The sequence below is a fragment of the Eriocheir sinensis genome, chromosome 61, assembly GCF_024679095.1.
Source record: "Eriocheir sinensis breed Jianghai 21 chromosome 61, ASM2467909v1, whole genome shotgun sequence".
In the NCBI taxonomy this organism is placed as follows: Eukaryota; Metazoa; Arthropoda; class Malacostraca; order Decapoda; family Varunidae; genus Eriocheir; species Eriocheir sinensis.
Genome location: NC_066569.1, coordinates 7,862,276 through 7,878,485, shown reverse-complemented (window position 1 = coordinate 7,878,485; position 16,210 = coordinate 7,862,276). Strand labels below are relative to the sequence as shown.

The 16,210-nt window shown below is 43.2% G+C and overlaps 1 protein-coding gene across 50 annotated transcripts; it reads left to right on the top strand.

Annotated features, from left to right (window-relative positions):
• Positions 1 to 478: 478 nt before the first annotated feature.
• On the top strand, positions 479 to 13,322 carry LOC126986323 (lipid scramblase CLPTM1L-like). 50 transcript variants are annotated; one of them, XM_050842371.1, is made up of 15 exons: positions 480 to 652; positions 1,381 to 1,631; positions 3,512 to 3,703; positions 4,338 to 4,469; positions 5,189 to 5,352; positions 6,217 to 6,360; positions 6,894 to 7,035; positions 7,823 to 8,011; positions 8,303 to 8,493; positions 9,857 to 9,992; positions 10,743 to 10,858; positions 10,997 to 11,660; positions 11,761 to 11,809; positions 11,857 to 11,954; positions 12,065 to 13,322. In XM_050842371.1, the coding sequence occupies exons 2-12, from the start codon at positions 1,464 to 1,466 to the stop codon at positions 11,076 to 11,078; spliced, it is 1,656 nt and encodes a 551-aa protein (XP_050698328.1). In that variant the 5' UTR covers positions 480 to 652; positions 1,381 to 1,463; the 3' UTR covers positions 11,079 to 11,660; positions 11,761 to 11,809; positions 11,857 to 11,954; positions 12,065 to 13,322. The 50 variants fall into 50 exon arrangements, with proteins under 50 accessions (XP_050698333.1, XP_050698328.1, XP_050698327.1 ...); XM_050842370.1 differs by lacking the exon at positions 11,761 to 11,809 and adding an exon at positions 11,711 to 11,760; XM_050842375.1 differs by lacking the exons at positions 11,761 to 11,809; positions 11,857 to 11,954 and adding exons at positions 11,711 to 11,760; positions 11,810 to 11,856.
• The last annotated feature ends 2,888 nt before the right edge of the window (positions 13,323 to 16,210 follow it).

Here is a 16,210-nt window from a genome sequence, read left to right as displayed (position 1 = left end):
GAGGAAGAAGAGGATGGGAGAGGAGATAAAGAGGAAGAAGAGGATGGGAGAGGAGATAAAGAGGAAGAAGAGGCGCAGAAGAAAAAAACGAAGCAGTGAACGAAGAAGATAAATAATGAAGAGGTAAATAAAGGAGAAATAAATAAAGGAATAAATAAGGAGATCAAAGAGATAAATAGGAAAATAATAAATAATAAAATAAATCAATAAAAAGAGAGAGGAAGAAAGGAAGGAAGAAGATGGAGGAAAAGAAAGAAGTTTAGAAGAGAAATTAGTGAAAAAAAGGGGTCAGTTGTATTAGGGAACATAAGTATAAAAAAATATATATATCATACTTAACTAAAATACCCCTAATACTGTCTAATAATTAATACCTTTTGTTTTAGTGATATATATGAATAATAGAGAATATCAAAATAGGGGTTACAGTACAAAACAGTGAGGGAGGTTGAGTGTAAAGAGCAGCCAGCCGCCCGCCCCGATCCAGGTGTTCGTGCGCCCCGTTGCCCCACCGCCCCGCTCCGCCCCGCCCCGCCGCCCCTCACCCCGGCGGCCGCGTGTGTGTGTGCCCCGGCCCCGCACCCCAGCACAACGGCGGGCCACAGGCAGCCTCCCCGCGCCCCCCGAGGCCCGGCGAACACCCAGCAGCAAGGTGACGGCGTGACAGCTGACGTGTGTGTGCGTGTGTGTGTGTACGTGTATGTGTGTGTGTGTGTGTGTACGAGTGTGTGTGTGTGTGTGCGTGTGTGTGTGTGTGTGTGTGTGTGTGTGTGTGTGTGTACGAGTGTGTGTGTGTGTGTGTGTGTGTGTGTACGAGTGTGTGTGTGTGTGTGTGTGTGTGTGTGTGTGTGTGTGTGTGTGTGTGTATGTGTGTGTGTGTGTGTGTGTGTGTGTGTGTGTGTGTGTGTGTGAGGGTGTGTGTGTGTGTGTGTGCGAGTGTGTGTGTGTGTGTGTGTGTGTGTGTGTGTGTGTGTGTGTGTGTGTGTGTGTGTGTGTGTGTGTGTGTGTGTGTGTGTGTGTGTGTGTGTGTGTGTGTATGTTTGTTTGTGTGTGTGTGTGTGTACAAGTATGTTTGTGTGTGTGTGTGTGTGTGTGTGTGTGTGTGTGTGTACAAGTATGTTTGTGTGTGTGTGTGTGTGTGTGTGTGTGTGTACCTTAGTGATGGTAGAGAGGCTAGGGAGCTCAATTTCTTTTATTTTCCCTTGACGCTGTTTTATGAATTTCAATAAACATAATAATAAAGGTCAAGGTAAAGTTTGGGGCATACACAATAACTGAATAATATTAATAATAATAGTCCTAAGTCATCTCCCTGGACTTGGCAACAACAATCATTTAGAAAGCATCACTAAATAACTCACCAAACAAAATCCTCCACAGGGAAGAAACACAACACCCACAACACCACTGCAGCTGCCCCCACCCCTCCCACCCCTGCCCCTGCCCCCCCCACCACCAGGAGGATGTTGGAGGGGTACCGGCTGCCCTCCCTGACCACGGTGGTGTGCGGGCTCTTCGTGGCGTACATCCTGCAGTCGCTGTGGACCCTGGGGCAGCTGTTCGTGCACCCCAGCTGCCCCGCCCCCTCCGACTGCTACCAGCCGCTCATTGCACAGAAACCCTCGCTGCAGGTGAGAACCATTAAGGTATTCCTGGTTGATGACTGGAAATGTAGAGAGAGAAATAAACAAGGAAGATAAACAAGAACGATAGACTAGGAAGGGATAGAAAGCTGGAAACAGAGAGAGAAATAATGAAAAAATACAGAGAAAGAAAGACCAAGGAGAGAGATTTAAGAAGTCATGTAAAGCTGGTAAAAGAGAGAAATAAACAAGGAAGATAAACGAAAACGAGAGACTAGGAAAGGATACAAAGCTGGAAACAGAGAGAGAAATAATGAAAAAATACACAGAAAGAAAGACCAAGGAGAGAGATTTAAGAAGTCATGTAAAGCTGATAAAAGAGAGAAATAAACAAGGAAGATAAACAAAAACGAGAGACTTGGAAAGGATACAAAGCTGGAAACAGAGAGAGAAATAATGAAAAAATACACAGAAAGAAAGACCAAGGAGAGAGATTTAAGAAGTCATTCACAGCTGATAATAGAGATAAATAAACAAGGAAGATAAACAAAAACGAGAGACTTAAGAAGGGATACAAAGCTGGAAACAGAGAGAGAAATAATGAAAAAATACACAGAAAGAGAGACCAAGGAGAGAGATTTAAGAAGTCATGTAAAACTGATAAAAGAGAGAAATAAACAAGGAAGATAAACAAAAACGAGAGACTTAAGAAGGGATACACAGCTGGAAACAGAGAGAGAAATAATGAAAAAATACACAGAAAGAAAGACCAAGGAGAGAGATTTAAAAAGTCATACACAGCTGATAATAGAGAGAAATAAACAAGGAAGATAAACAAAAATGAGAGACTAGAAAGGGATACAAAGCTGGAAACAGAGAGAGAAATAATGAAAAAATACACAGAAAGAAAGACCAAGGAGAGAGATTTAAGAAGTCATATACAGCTGATAATAGAGATAAATAAACAAGGAAGATAAACAAAAACGAGAGACTAGGAAGGGATACAAAGCTGGAAACAGAGAGAGAAATCGTGAAAAAATACAGAGAAAGAAAGACCAAGGAGAGAGATTTAAGAAGTCATATACAGCTGATAATAGAGAGAAACAAACAAGGAAGATAAACAAAACCGAGAGACTAGGAAAGGATACAAAGCTGGAAACAGAGAGAAATAATGAAAAAATACACAGAAAGAAAGACCAAGGAGAGAGATTTAAGAAGTCATATACAGCTGATAATAGAGAGAAATAAACAAGGAAGATAAACAAAAATGAGAGACTAGAAAGGGATACAAAGCTGGAAACAGAGAGAGAAATAATGAAAAAATACAGAGAAAGAAAGACCAAGGAGAGAGATTTAAGAAGTCATGTAAAACTGAGAACAGAGGAGATAATGAAAAAATGCATAGAAAGGAAAACCATTGAGAGAGACCTAAGATGTAATACAAAAGCTTTAAAGAAGGAAAAGACTATGTGACTACTTTTACCTTTGATGTATTTACTGTATACCTGTATATCATATCCTCAAAAAGAGCCACACCAACCACCAATCCTTGTCTCCTGTTCATCATCCTCTTTTTTGCTGTCCTACCTTCTAATATCATTCTCTCTTTGTGTTCTTAATGTGCCATCTCATTTTCTCGTACCTTCATTTTCCCCGAGAGAGCCCGGGTTTGATTCCTGGGCGTAGTGGAAAAATTTGGGTAGCTATTCTGATACCCTACGCCCCTGTCCACCAGGTATTAATCAGGGGTTGGGTCCCGTCTCCTGGGATCTGTTTCTTTCTCCTATAATCCCTTCCCTTTCTGTCTCTCTTCGGCATATGACCACAGATGTTGCGCCAACTAAACAAAAGTTTCCAACTTTCCTTCATTTTCCCACTCCTCCATTCTAACCTCAAACACCTCTCTCTCTCTCTCTCTTTCCCTACAGCTCCTGGCCTACACCTCCCCGTACCGGTCACCCTCACGGCCCAACGATCTCGAGCTGCTGCACCGCCTCAACCCCTTCCCTTATGACGAGCCGAGGGAGGATGTGCTGGAGGTGTCGCTGCCTCTGCATGTCAGGAAAAACGGCTCCCTCTTCCTCCACCTCTTCCTCACCCCTCCACACATTGACCCAGAGGTAGGTGGAGGAAGGACACGACAGAAGGAGGAGTAAGAGGTGGAAGAGTGGAGAGTTGATGAGTGACGGAACGGTTGTGTTGAGCTTTACCTTCTGTCACCTGCTATGCTTCCAACAGGACTGGTATAATGGATTGATGAACGGATGAAGTGATGTTATGGGTGGATGCAAGGGTGAAGGGTGTATGGGAGGAGGGACATAGTTAGGGGTGACTTTAACCTCCCATCACCCACAGTCACCCATCACCCAATGCTTCCGACAGGGCTGGTATGAGGGGTTGAATGGGTGAGTTGATATTGTTATGGGTGGGTGCATAGGTGAAGGGTGAAGGGAAGGAGAAGGGACATAATTAGGGATAACTTTTGCCTTCCTTCTTCTTCTTCTTTTGACCTGTAATGCTTTGTATCGCTTCTTAGGTCCTCCTCCTCTCATTCCTCCCTTCTTATTCACGCACCTTCCTTTTCAGTGTTACGTAATTTTCTAACCTGAAATAAAAAAAGTCACTTATCTTCACTTATTCAGACATTTGTGCCCTTTTTTCCCAGCACTGCACGAGGAACACTTTTGCCAACTTTACCATCCTTCTCTCACCCAACTTCACCCACCCTCATCCATCACCCAATGCTTCCGACAGGGCTGGTACGAATTGGATCGCTGGGAGCATTCCGTGTACTCCTTCGCCCCCCTCACCCAGTACCACGTTCCCGAGGCCTCGACGTTCAACCTGCTGGGGGAAGACATGAACAAGGGGAAGGATACCAAAAAGGTGAGACATGAGAGGAAGGGCGGGTGAGGTTAGTGAAAGGGATGTTTGGGCGAAGTGATTGGTTGGGGTTTTGAGAAGAGTGAGTGTGTGTGTGTGTGTGTGTGTGTGTGTGTGTGTATTTTTTTCACCTTGTCTTCTTGTGTTATTCTTGTTCTACTGCTTTGGGTTGTTCTTCTTTCTTCTTTATTTTCTTTCTTTTCTTATCTTTTTCTTCTAATCATTTCTTCTTCTTAGTTATCATTTCTCTCCTGATTCGCCTTGTTCTTCCTTCTTTCTTTTTTCTTTTCTTCCTTCTCTTTCTTTCTTCCTTCTTTCCTTTTCTTTCTCTTCTTCCTTCCTTCTTTTTCTTTCTCTTCTTCTTGTCTCTTTTTCTTCTAATCTCTCCATCTTCTCTTCTGATTCGTCTTGTTCCTCCTATTCATGTTTCCCTGTGTCTTTTTATTCTAATCTCTCCTTCTTAGTGTTTATCCCGCTTTTCATTCCTGTTAGAAAAAATCTGTAACACCCTGGTCTCATACGACAAGCTGAGGTGCGTGGGTGCTCGGACAGTGGGGTGGTGGGGGTTGTGAGGGAGATAATGGTAAGGGGTAGAAGGAGGAGAACGGAAAGGTGAGGAATGAAGGAAAGAAGGGAGTGTGAGTGAGGAAAATAATAATAATAATAATAAAAAGCTGTTACGTACCTTCCCTCGTAACAATTTATGCCTATCCTTCCCTCAGCAGGACAGCAGTAAACCCAAGACCAGCAGTAACAAGCAGGAGGAGAAGCAGAAGACCCAGAAGGCAGTGACCCATTTCCAGTCCCAGGTGACCTTTAACATCCTGACTGATCCCGTCGGCCTCCCCAAACATGACCTGCCCTACGACCTGGGTCACGCACTCAGGTATGTCACATGGTCCAGGGTCATTGAGGTCAACTAGATGTAGTTTTACCATCTCAGAAATAGGATCAGAGCCTTTCACCTCTTTGAGCTTTACCTTCATCCCTTCAGTTCCTAATCTCCCTCCTTCCCTCTATTTCTGATTCATTAAAGAGATACATATACCCATTATCATCGCTTACATCCTCCTTGTCTTCCCATCCTGTTCCTTCTCATCAGCGTTGCCATATTATCGTACTCAAAACATCGCATTTATCAGTTTCAGGGCCCCAAACCTTCCTACCCACACATATAACGAGATTCCAGCTAAAGCTATCGTTAAAAGCATTACTTATTGGTGTTTGTTTGCGATAGGTGTGTCAGAAACCGGAAAATATGATGTGCTGAGTGGCTGAGTACGATAATTTGGTAACCCTGCTTCTCATACTATCAGTGGCTAAGTGGACAGCATGCGGGCGTGGTGTGACATTGTTGAGTCTTTGCCGAGTGACCCAAGACTACCCACATGCTGTCCTGATGACTGCCGATCTTCCTGAACTCTAACAAAACTTTCTAAAGAGGATCAAGTGAACCTCTGGGGGATAGCATGAGTCAAGCAGGATGACACCATTATAAAACACTTGCCTGCACCACTAACAGGCTGTAGCCAACCACCAGGCTCCACCACTAAAGCCTACCAGTGCCATAGGCCAAACAAAAAATATATTTGTTTAGTATACACATTACCACCATTCTCCTCATCTCCCCATCCCTTTCCTCCTCATAGTATCATGCCATCATCTCATCTCCTTCCTCTTCATATTAACATAAAATTCCCATCCCCTTCCCTCTCTTATTATTTTGTTTTCCCCTCCTCCTCTTTGGTAGACTGGACTCCCGTGGCCGCTACCTCCCCATCCTGCACGTGGACAGCCTCAGCGCACGGATCAGGGACTTGGTGGAAGTGACGCCCACCCTCAAGCGCACCAACCTCACCCTCAAGTATGCTCCGGTCTCCTACGGCAAGCTGAGGTGAGTGGGGGTGGGGTGAGGGGGTGGGAGATGGTGATGAGGGAATGAATGAAGGAAGTGAGGGAAAGGAAGTGTGCAGAAGAAAAGTAAAGAAATGAGAGAGAGAGAGAGAGAGAGAGAGAGAGAGAGAGAGAGAGAGAGAGAGAGAGAGTTTATACAGTCTAGTTTTTTCTTATTATTTATTTATTTATTTATTTTTGACTCGTGTGGTTGATGGTCATTTATGTGCATTGACCTGTTGTTGTTGTCATTGTATTATTATTATTATTATTATTATTATTATTATTATTATTATTATTATTATTATTATTTATTTATTTATTTATTTATTTATTTATTATTATTATTTTTTTTCTAACCACCTTTCCTCCATCATCCCCAAGGCTATGGATGCAGTTCGACTTTTTTCTTATTGTTTATTTTTCTATTTATTTTTTTACTGATGTCATCGATAGTCATTTATTTGTGTGGACCTGTTGTTGTCATCATTGTATTTTTTTATATTCTAACACCCTTCCCCCTTTACCTCCAAGGCTATGGATGCAGTTCGAGGGAGCCCTGCGACCCATGGCCTCCCTGGGGTTCAGCGCGAAGGATCTGGACGAGGTGAAGGGCGTCTTCTCCGACACCAGCCTCTACTTCCTCTTCGTCACCTTCCTCGTCGCTGCCCTGCATGTGAGTTCCAGGGGGAGGAGGAGTGAGGGGTGGTGATGATAAGGGGGAGGAAGGAGGGGGCGGGGTCTGTGGTCAATTCACAGTTTCACCCAACCAACGATTTTCTCACGTGGTTCATTTTTTTCTGGTGATGAATGTAGTGAATTGCATGATTTTGTACCTTATTCCCGTCGTAAATATCTACTTTTCGAGTTATACCTCTTTTCAAGTTATGCCTATCCCCTTCAGCATCCAATCTCACAACTGTTGATTTCTCTTCTCTCAACCCCAATAATTTTTTTTTTATTTATTTATTTATTTTTTTTTTTCTCTCCATTCCTAAACTATACACAAATATTTCTTCTGCAAACCTCACAGCTGTCTTCCCTCTTCTAATTTCCTCCTCTTCCCTTTTATTTTCCTTTCACTGCCGTTGTTTTTCTTTCTATCCACCACCTCCTTTATTCCCTCATGTTATCATCCTTCCAATACCAGTTCGATTCCCGGGCGGAGTGGAAAAATTTGGGCGGCTTTCAGATGTTATTTCACTGTAACCAACCCCACAGATTCTTATTTCTCCCTTTTGCACCCTTTGTCTCTCCCTCTGAGGTTATATTTCTTCCCTCTAAACCCTCTCTCCTTCCCCTTCTTACCCCATCTCCAGTTTTATCTCACCTACCTATCCTTTTTCCTTCCTCTTCCACACCTTTATATTTCTCCCTTAACACCATAGCTATTTTTTCTCCCCCTCTGCGCTTTTATTTCTTCCCTTTCAACCTCACTTATTTCCTTCTCATGCCCCCCACAGATGTTGTTCGACTTCCTGGCGTTCAAGAATGACATCGCGTTCTGGCGTGGGAGGACCTCGATGGCGGGTCTGTCGCCGTCGTACGTGGCGTGGCGGGCGATCTCCCAGGCCATCGTGTTCCTCTACCTGCTGGAGGAGAACACGAGCATGCTGGTGCTGGTGCCGGCGGGGGTGGGCGGCATCATTGAGGTGAGGGGGGAGGAGATCAAGCAGTGTGTGTGTGTGTGTGTGTGTGTGTAATGCTGAGGCTCTGTACCTCACATCTGTTCATTCTTCCACTCCCAAAGCCAACACAGTATTTATTTTTTATTGTAAACTCATACACAAATATTTTTTACCCCTTCCAGCCTCACAGCTGTTCATTTCTCCATTGTCAGTTTATTTCCTTTCAAACCCCACAGTAATTTATTTCTCTAAGTGTAGGTGATGGTGGTGTGACTTTCCTGGTTCCCTCACCCACACATCCTTCCACTCCCGCAGCTGTGGAAGGTGACCAAGGCCTTCCACATCCGCCTGGAGGGGTGGCGTCTGAAGGTGGAGCACTCCATCACCTCGGGGGAGAGTGCCACCCGGGCGCTGGACTCCCAGGGCATTCGCTACCTCAGCTACCTCCTCTACCCTCTCCTGGTGTGCGGTGCTGTCTACTCCCTCCTCTACACCCCACACAGGAGGTGAGTCAGCCTGGGCTTCGTGTATGAGGCCGTGATAGACAGTGTAAGGGTGTGTGTTTGCAATGTAGATGTATGGAGTGTGGTTTCATCTTTTCTACCCTCTTTCTTGTGTTTTAGTTTCATTTTATCCTGGGTGGAAACATTGAAAAATTATGTGCCTCCATGCTCAATTGCTTAGCCTGCCTACCTGTAAATTTGAATCCCGGCCCAGGCAGTCATTGTGCAGCTCACCAGCCTCCTCACCATCCTCCCTCACAGGTTGATTTATAAATGGGTACCTGGGGAAACCTGGGGAATGTAAACTGTGCTAACCCAGAAGTCTCACTAGTCCTGTGTCCGGGGGTGATGGGTCCTTAACTTCTTACCCACCAAGGTCTCAAGGGTGTGATGGAGATGAACACTGCAGCCTTAACATGTCCCCAACTCAACCTTAACTTATCTCCCTCTTCTGACTTCCTTATCCCTCCCCTTCTGTTTAGTCTTATCTTCATGATGATGGGTGATGGGTCCTTAACTTTTTACCCACCAAGGTCTCAAGGGGTCAGTGCGATGGAGATGAACACTGCAGCCTTAACATGTCCCCAACTCTACCTTAACCTTAACTTATCTCCCTCTTCTGACTTCCTTATCCCTCCCCTTCTGTTCAGTCTTGTCTTTATTCCACTACAACCTCCTCCTTTTAACAACCACCTCTTCCTCATGTGTAGTCTCATATGATCCTCCTTCCACTAATACCTTCTTCTAACCACCTCCTCCTCTACCCTCTTTGTCCTCCCTCCTCTAAACACCTTCTCCTCTACCCTCTTTGTCCTCCCTCCTCTAAACACCTTCTCCTCTACCCTCTTTGTCTTCCCTCCTCTAAACACCTTCTCCTCTACCCTCTTTGTCCTCCCTCCTCTAAACACCTTCTCCTCTACCCTCTTTGTCCTCCCTCCTCTAAACACCTCCTCCTCTACCCTCTTTGTCCTCCCTCCTCTACCCTCTTTGTCCTCCCTCCTCTAAACACCTTCTCCTCTACCCTCTGTCCTCCCTCCTCTAAACACCTTCTCCTCTACCCTCTTTGTCCTCCCTCCTCTAAACACCTCCTGTACCCTCTTTGTCCTCCCTCCTCTAAACACCTTCTCCTCTTCCCTCTTTGTCCTCCCTCCTCTAAACACCTTCTCCTCTACCCTCTTTGTCCTCCCTCCTCTAAACACCTTCTCCTCTACCCTCTTTGTCCTCCCTCCTCTAAACAACACCTCCTCTACCCTCTTTGTCCTCCCTCCTCTAAACACCTTCTCCTCTACCCTCTTTGTCCTCCCTCCTCTAAACACCTTCTCCTCTACCCTCTTTCTCCTCCTTTTAACCACCTTCTCCCTGGCAGCTGGTACTCCTGGCTAATCAACTCCCTGGTGAATGGAGTATATGCGTTCGGCTTCCTCTTCATGTTGCCGCAGCTCTTCATCAACTACAAGCTCAAGAGTGTGGCGCACCTCCCCTGGAAGACCTTCATGTATAAGGTATGTGTGTGTGTGTGTGTGTCTTGTCTGTACGCACCAATGACACCATCATCACCACCACTACTACCAGCAACACTTACACCATTTGTCATTTCATTATCTGCAAACCAGTCCCCACAGAACCATGCACCATAGATGACTCAGGTCTTTATTTAGTATCCCCTTGCTAGATACCGTTTTCTCTTGTTGGTTTGGGAAGTACCGCTTGTTGTTAGTTTTCCTTTTTCCATCGTTAGTTTAGTGAGTATCCAGGCAAAATTCACGAAGCTTCTTTATTTAGTATCCCTTGGTAGTTCTCTTGTTCCCTTGCTAGATACCGTTTTCTCTTGTTGGTTTGGGAAGTACCGTTTGTTGTTAGTTTTCCTTGTTCCATGGTTAGTTTAGTGAGTATCTTAAAAATTCACGAAGCTGTAAGGGTAAGGAATTTATTTTTTCATCTTGTGGTCGCTGTTATAAGACTTTCATTTCTCACATCAGGTATTTCTAAAGGACAAAGAGGGGGTCAAACAGGTTCTAATGAGTGTTTCTTTAGGTTCAGGGTACAGAAAAAGGGTCAAACTACCACCAGGGTCATAAAACTACTCCTGGGAATGCCCACAACTCATACGAAAGCCTTGTCAAATATGTGTGCTTGGGCGGCGAAATGTTTTTTAATATGACCCTGTGTGTGTGAGGTGGTTGATTGTTTGGGGAGGGGGCGACACCTGTACCTCCTTCGCCAGTTGTGTTACCTGTGTGTTTGTGTTGCAGGCCTTCAACACCTTCATCGACGACCTGTTTGCCTTCGTCATCACCATGCCCACCGCCCACCGCGTCGCCTGCTTCCGCGATGACGTGGTGTTCCTCATCTACTTGTTCCAGCGATGGTACGTGCATGCATCTGTGTGTGTGTTTGTCTTTATTTAACCAGTTTTTCCTTAAAGTTACATACACTCTGCCTCCACCACTGGGGAAAACTGTACTTCGTTTGTGTCCCAGCCTATACCTTTGCACACATGTTCCAGGCTGTACCCGGTGGACAAGAGCAGAGTCAACGAGTTCGGGGAGACGGGCGAGGAGGCGACGCAGAAGGAGAAGAAGGAATAAACAGACCAACACTTTACTACAACACCAACACCAATAACACCACCACCACCACCACCACCTCCAGCAGCTTGGACGACAAGGCAACAATACTGATGGCGGTGATGAAGATGTGTCCAGCTCCAGAGGTCAGGTCAGATCATTCCTCACTACACAATAGGTCAGGGCTTGGCTGTGCGTGGGTGTGTGTGTATTTACCTAGTTGTGATTTACAGGAACGGAGCTATGCTATGTGTGTGTGTGTGTATCAGTCATTCCCAAGTGTGTCGATCATTCCGTACAGATTCAGGAAAGAGTGAAAGAAAGAGAGGAGAAAATTAGCTTGATATAGGAGAGGCTATGCAGTGTTAAGTAGTTCTTGTAATTAGCTTGATATCGGACTGGCTATGCAATGTTAAGTAGTTTTTTTGTATATTTATCTTCCTTCGTCTTCCTGTTTTGATTCTCGACCAGGCAAATTTTTTTAGTTTCATCGACTCAATGTTATAAAAAGGCTTCAATCTTTTCCCCTATGAATGTCACAGTCTTTTGTAGCTGTGGCCTGTGACTCACTGTACCATTGATGATTTATGTATGATGAAGGAGGTTACTTAAGACAGAGACAAGGAAGGGAAAAGCAGAGTATGATGAAGGAGGTTATTTGAGACAGAGACAAGGAAGGAAAAAGCAGAGTATGATGAAGGAGGTTATTTGAGACAGAGACAAGGAAGGAGAAAGCAAGCATGATGAAGGAGGTTATTTGAGACAGACAGGGAAGGGAAAACCAAGCATGATGAAGGAGGTTACTTGAGACAGAGACAGGGAAGGGAAAACCAAGCATGATAAAGGAGGTTATTTGAGACAGAGACAGGGAAGGAAAAAGCAAGCGTGATGAAGGAGGTTATTTGAGACAGAGACAGAGACAGGGAAGGAAAAAGCAAGCATGATGAAGGAGGTTATTTGAGACAGAGACAGAGACAGGGAAGGAAAAAGCAAGCATGATGAAGGAGGTTATTTGAGACAGAGACAAGGAAGGAGAAAGCAAGCATGATGAAGGAGGTTATTTGAGACAGAGACAGGGAAGGAGAAAGCAAGCATGATGAAGGAGGTTATTTGAGACAGAGACAAGGAGAGCAAAGCAACAGAAATTAAAACCACAACTTGCAACTTCAACGCAAAAAGAATACAGGTGCTGGAAGAATCGTCACATGGTTTGATTAACATTACACTTTTATCACTAATATTCTCTCCCGTCATTTATTTGTATAGGCAACTGATGATGGTGTGAAGGACAGTTTCCCGGACGGAGACTTGACCTCTTTAAAAAATCCTCGTCTTTTGCGATAATAATAATAATAATGATAATAATAATAGCCTTTTTAGAACATAACTCATAAACACAAGCACTCATTCCCCTACAAAGACTTATTTCAGGCAGCACAGTCGGTAAAAGGAGTCTCGAATGCCATGGGTCAACTGAATAGGATTTGAGCGAAATCTAGACTGGTGTTGTGTTGGATAGGTGGATATCAACAGGGAAGAGAGAGAGGGAGGTTGTGAAAGGAAGATAAGATGAAAATATAAAGGAGTAGATGGATAGGAAAGGAAAGACGAAGATGATTGGTAGTGGAAGGAGGATAAGATGAAAAAATAAAGAAGTGGATGGCTAGAAAAATAAAGGAAATTGTTAGTGGAAGGAGAATGGAAAAGAAGAGGGAAGAGAGGGAGATGGTGGAAGGAGGATGAAAAGGAAGAGGGAGATAGTAGAAGGAGGAAAAGATGAAAAATAAAGAAGTAGATGAATAGAAAAGGAAAGAAAAAGGAGATTGGTTGTGGAAGAAGGATAAAAAGGAAGAGGGAGATAGTAGAAGGAGGAAAAGATGAAAAATAAAGAAGTAGATGAATAGAAAAGGAAAGAAAAAGGAGATTGTTAGTGGAAGAAGGAGGAAAAGGAAGAGGGATGATAAAGAGGGTGACAGTGGAAGAAAGAAAAGATGAAAAAATAAAGGAGTGAAAGGCTAGGAAAAGAAAAGGAAATTGTTAGTGGAAGGAGGATGAAAATGAAGAGGAAAGACAGACAGTGGATGAAGGAAAGATGAAAAATAAAGTAGCTGGATAGAAGGGAAAGAAAAAAGAGGATTGATAAGTGGAAGGAGGATAAAGAGAAAGAGGGAGATAGTGGAAGGAGAATAAGATGAAAAAAATAAAGGAGTAGATAGATGGAAAGTAGAAATTGAGCAGAAAGAAATAGAAAAGTAGTAGATAGAAGGGAAAGAAAAAAAGAGGATTGATAAGTGGAATGAGGATAAAGAGAAAGAGGGAGATAGTGAAAGGAGAATAAGATGAAAAAAATAAAGGAGTAGATAGATGGAAAGTAGAAATTGAATAGAAAGAAATAGAAAAAGGAAAAAAAAAAGGGATTGATAAGTGGAATGAGGATAAAGAGAAAGAGGGAGATAGTGAAAGGAGAATAAGATGAAAAAAATAAAGGAGTAGATAGATGGAAAGTAGAAATTGAGTAGAAAGAAATAGAAAAGTAGTAGATAGAAAAAGGAAAAAAAAAAGGGATTGATAGTTGAAGGAGGATGTAAAGAAAGAGGAAAGACAAAGAGGGTGATGGTAGATGCAGGATAACAGTCATTCGCACCCACCTAACCATCACAGCACCATGTCCATAGATTTCACTCAAACTCACTTCAGTAGACTCATGGGTGGTAGATACTTATTTTGCCGATGGTACAAGTAAGAGAGTAAAGCCCATATATTTAATCGTATCGGTGCCACAATTTGCCTGTCGGAAAAGCCTCTTGTGGAAGTACCTGGCTGTTTCATGGATTTATTTTATTTATTTATTTATTTATTTATTTTTACATCAAAGGAGACGGCTCAAAGGCAACAAAAAGTGCAAAAAAAATAAAAACTTGCTTCTCGCCTCTCCCATAAAAGACAAAAGTAAAGAATAGCCAAAAGAGAGATCTTAGTGATAGTTTTACATGACCTCCGCCACCTTGGACTGGAAAATCACCCATGAAAACCTCGTTAATCTTCTCCGTGGCTTTGAGAAGCAGCCGTAATGGGAGCCAGATACGTTTAAAATATGGAGCTATAGTGAAACCAAATTGTCGAGTCCATTTGGGCGGAGGCTCCCTCGGGTCCATTTCTCCCCTCTGCTTTGCCACACAGTCCCAACACCTATCTCTATCTCTCATATGTAAGGTAAAGTTAACATATGATAGGAAAAAATAGGTGTTGGGAATGTGTGGCAGAGCAGAGGGGAGAAATGGACCCACAGGAGACAACGCCTAAACGGACACGACAGTTTGGTTGGACTATAGGAGTGTGTATTTCTATAGAGAGGACTACTTAACGGGGGCTCCAGTGTAACGTTGCACCCCTCCTGACCAAGCGTTCTTCTCATGAGCTCAATTTACTATTAATAAGAGCATAACGTTGTGTTGTAGTGGCTGTCTTGGCATACCTGTATTTAATATATGTGTGTGTGTGTGTGTGTGTGAGAGAGAGGCTGTGTTGTATATAGGGAACATGTGCAATGGAAGAGGGATATATAACTTTACTGTATTATTAGAAACCTCGGAGGGGGGTTGTGTGTGTGTGTGTGTATTTACCAAGTTGTGAAATACAAGAAAAGACCTGTACTAACCGTGTGTGTATGTGTGTGTGTGTGTGTGTGTGGTTGAGGCACAAGGAGACAATCAAATTTCTCAATCGCTTGTCACGTCATCTCAATTTTTGTCTTTTTGCCGGGGTTTGAGGGGTAGGGTAGGCAAGGCATGTGTTGTTTTCCCCATTAATAAGTAGTGCGCAGAGGTGTCCCATATTCCTTCGCTCCATTCTTTCAGGTTGTGGCGTGAGTGTAGGCTGAGAGAACGTAGCATTTTCTGTGTGTGTGATGGGTGACTGAGCCTTTCTTTACCTCCTGTGTTTTGTATGACTGGGTAAGCTTTTCATACTCGCTGTTTTCTGTAATTACCTCTTGTCTTAACGATCTGTGTTTTCCATATTGGCAACTGTTTTCTATGATACTTTCTTAACGATCTGTGTTTTCCATATTGACTGGGTAATCTTTTCATTCCCAGCTGTGTTTTTTTGTCATTTCCACTAATGTTTATGAATTTTCTTGTAATCTTTTCATTCCCAGATGTTTTTTTATGACATTTCCACTAATGTCTATGAGTTTTCTTGTATTCTTCATTTCCAGCTGTCTTTTCATCATATTTCCACTATTGTTTATGAATTTTCTTGTAATCTTTTCATTCCAAGCTGTCTTTTCATCATATTTCCACTAATGTTTATGAATTTTCTTGTAATCTTTTCATTCCAAGCTGTCTTTTCATCATATTTCCACTAATGGTTATGAATTTTCTTGTTGCAAAGTTATGAGTTGTTTTTCTACCCGTCTGTATTTCCCACTAATGTTTGAAGTTTCTTGTTGCAAAGTTATAAGAGTTGTTTCCCTACCTGTCTATTTACCACTAATGTTTATGAATTTTCTTGTTGCAAAGTTATAAGAGGTGTTTTCCTACCCGTCTGTGTTTCCCCTAGTGACCAGGTTATCCTTTTCTAGGTATCCATCTGTATTTTTTTTAATGCTTCCACTGCTAATTGTCAAGTTTCATTGTGCTTTAAAGTTGGAGATGCTCAGTCCTTTCATTGTACTCTCACTGATGGGTGTTGTTTTGTTAGCAAGGGAGGTAATTTATTTTCTAATACTTCTAGACAGTTGAAAGCCAGTGACATTCCACTAGGCATAAAAGACGCATATTAAAGTATCTATATTTGAAGCTACAGTAGACTAACTTATATTTGTCTGTGTTAACTGCTAGGATTTTTCACTGTTCGTAGCGATGTACTCAAGTGTTTCTTTACCGAGGCATCAGTTCCTTCAGATATTCTCTGTACTCGAGTGTGGAATCAAAGGTTCATGTAGCCAGCCTGTCCTCAGTCTCCTCCTCACTGCCAGACTTCAGTGAACACCAGGAATTTGGTCAGTAATTTTGAGATGTCACATACTTTGCCTTCGCTGGACTGCCATGAGCGGGAGTTGAGGACAGGCCAGCAGAGGGTCTCAAGTGATCCTCACAGACCTTTGGGGTGGGAAAATGGAAGTTAACCTTTCATATATAAACTTTTGTGGA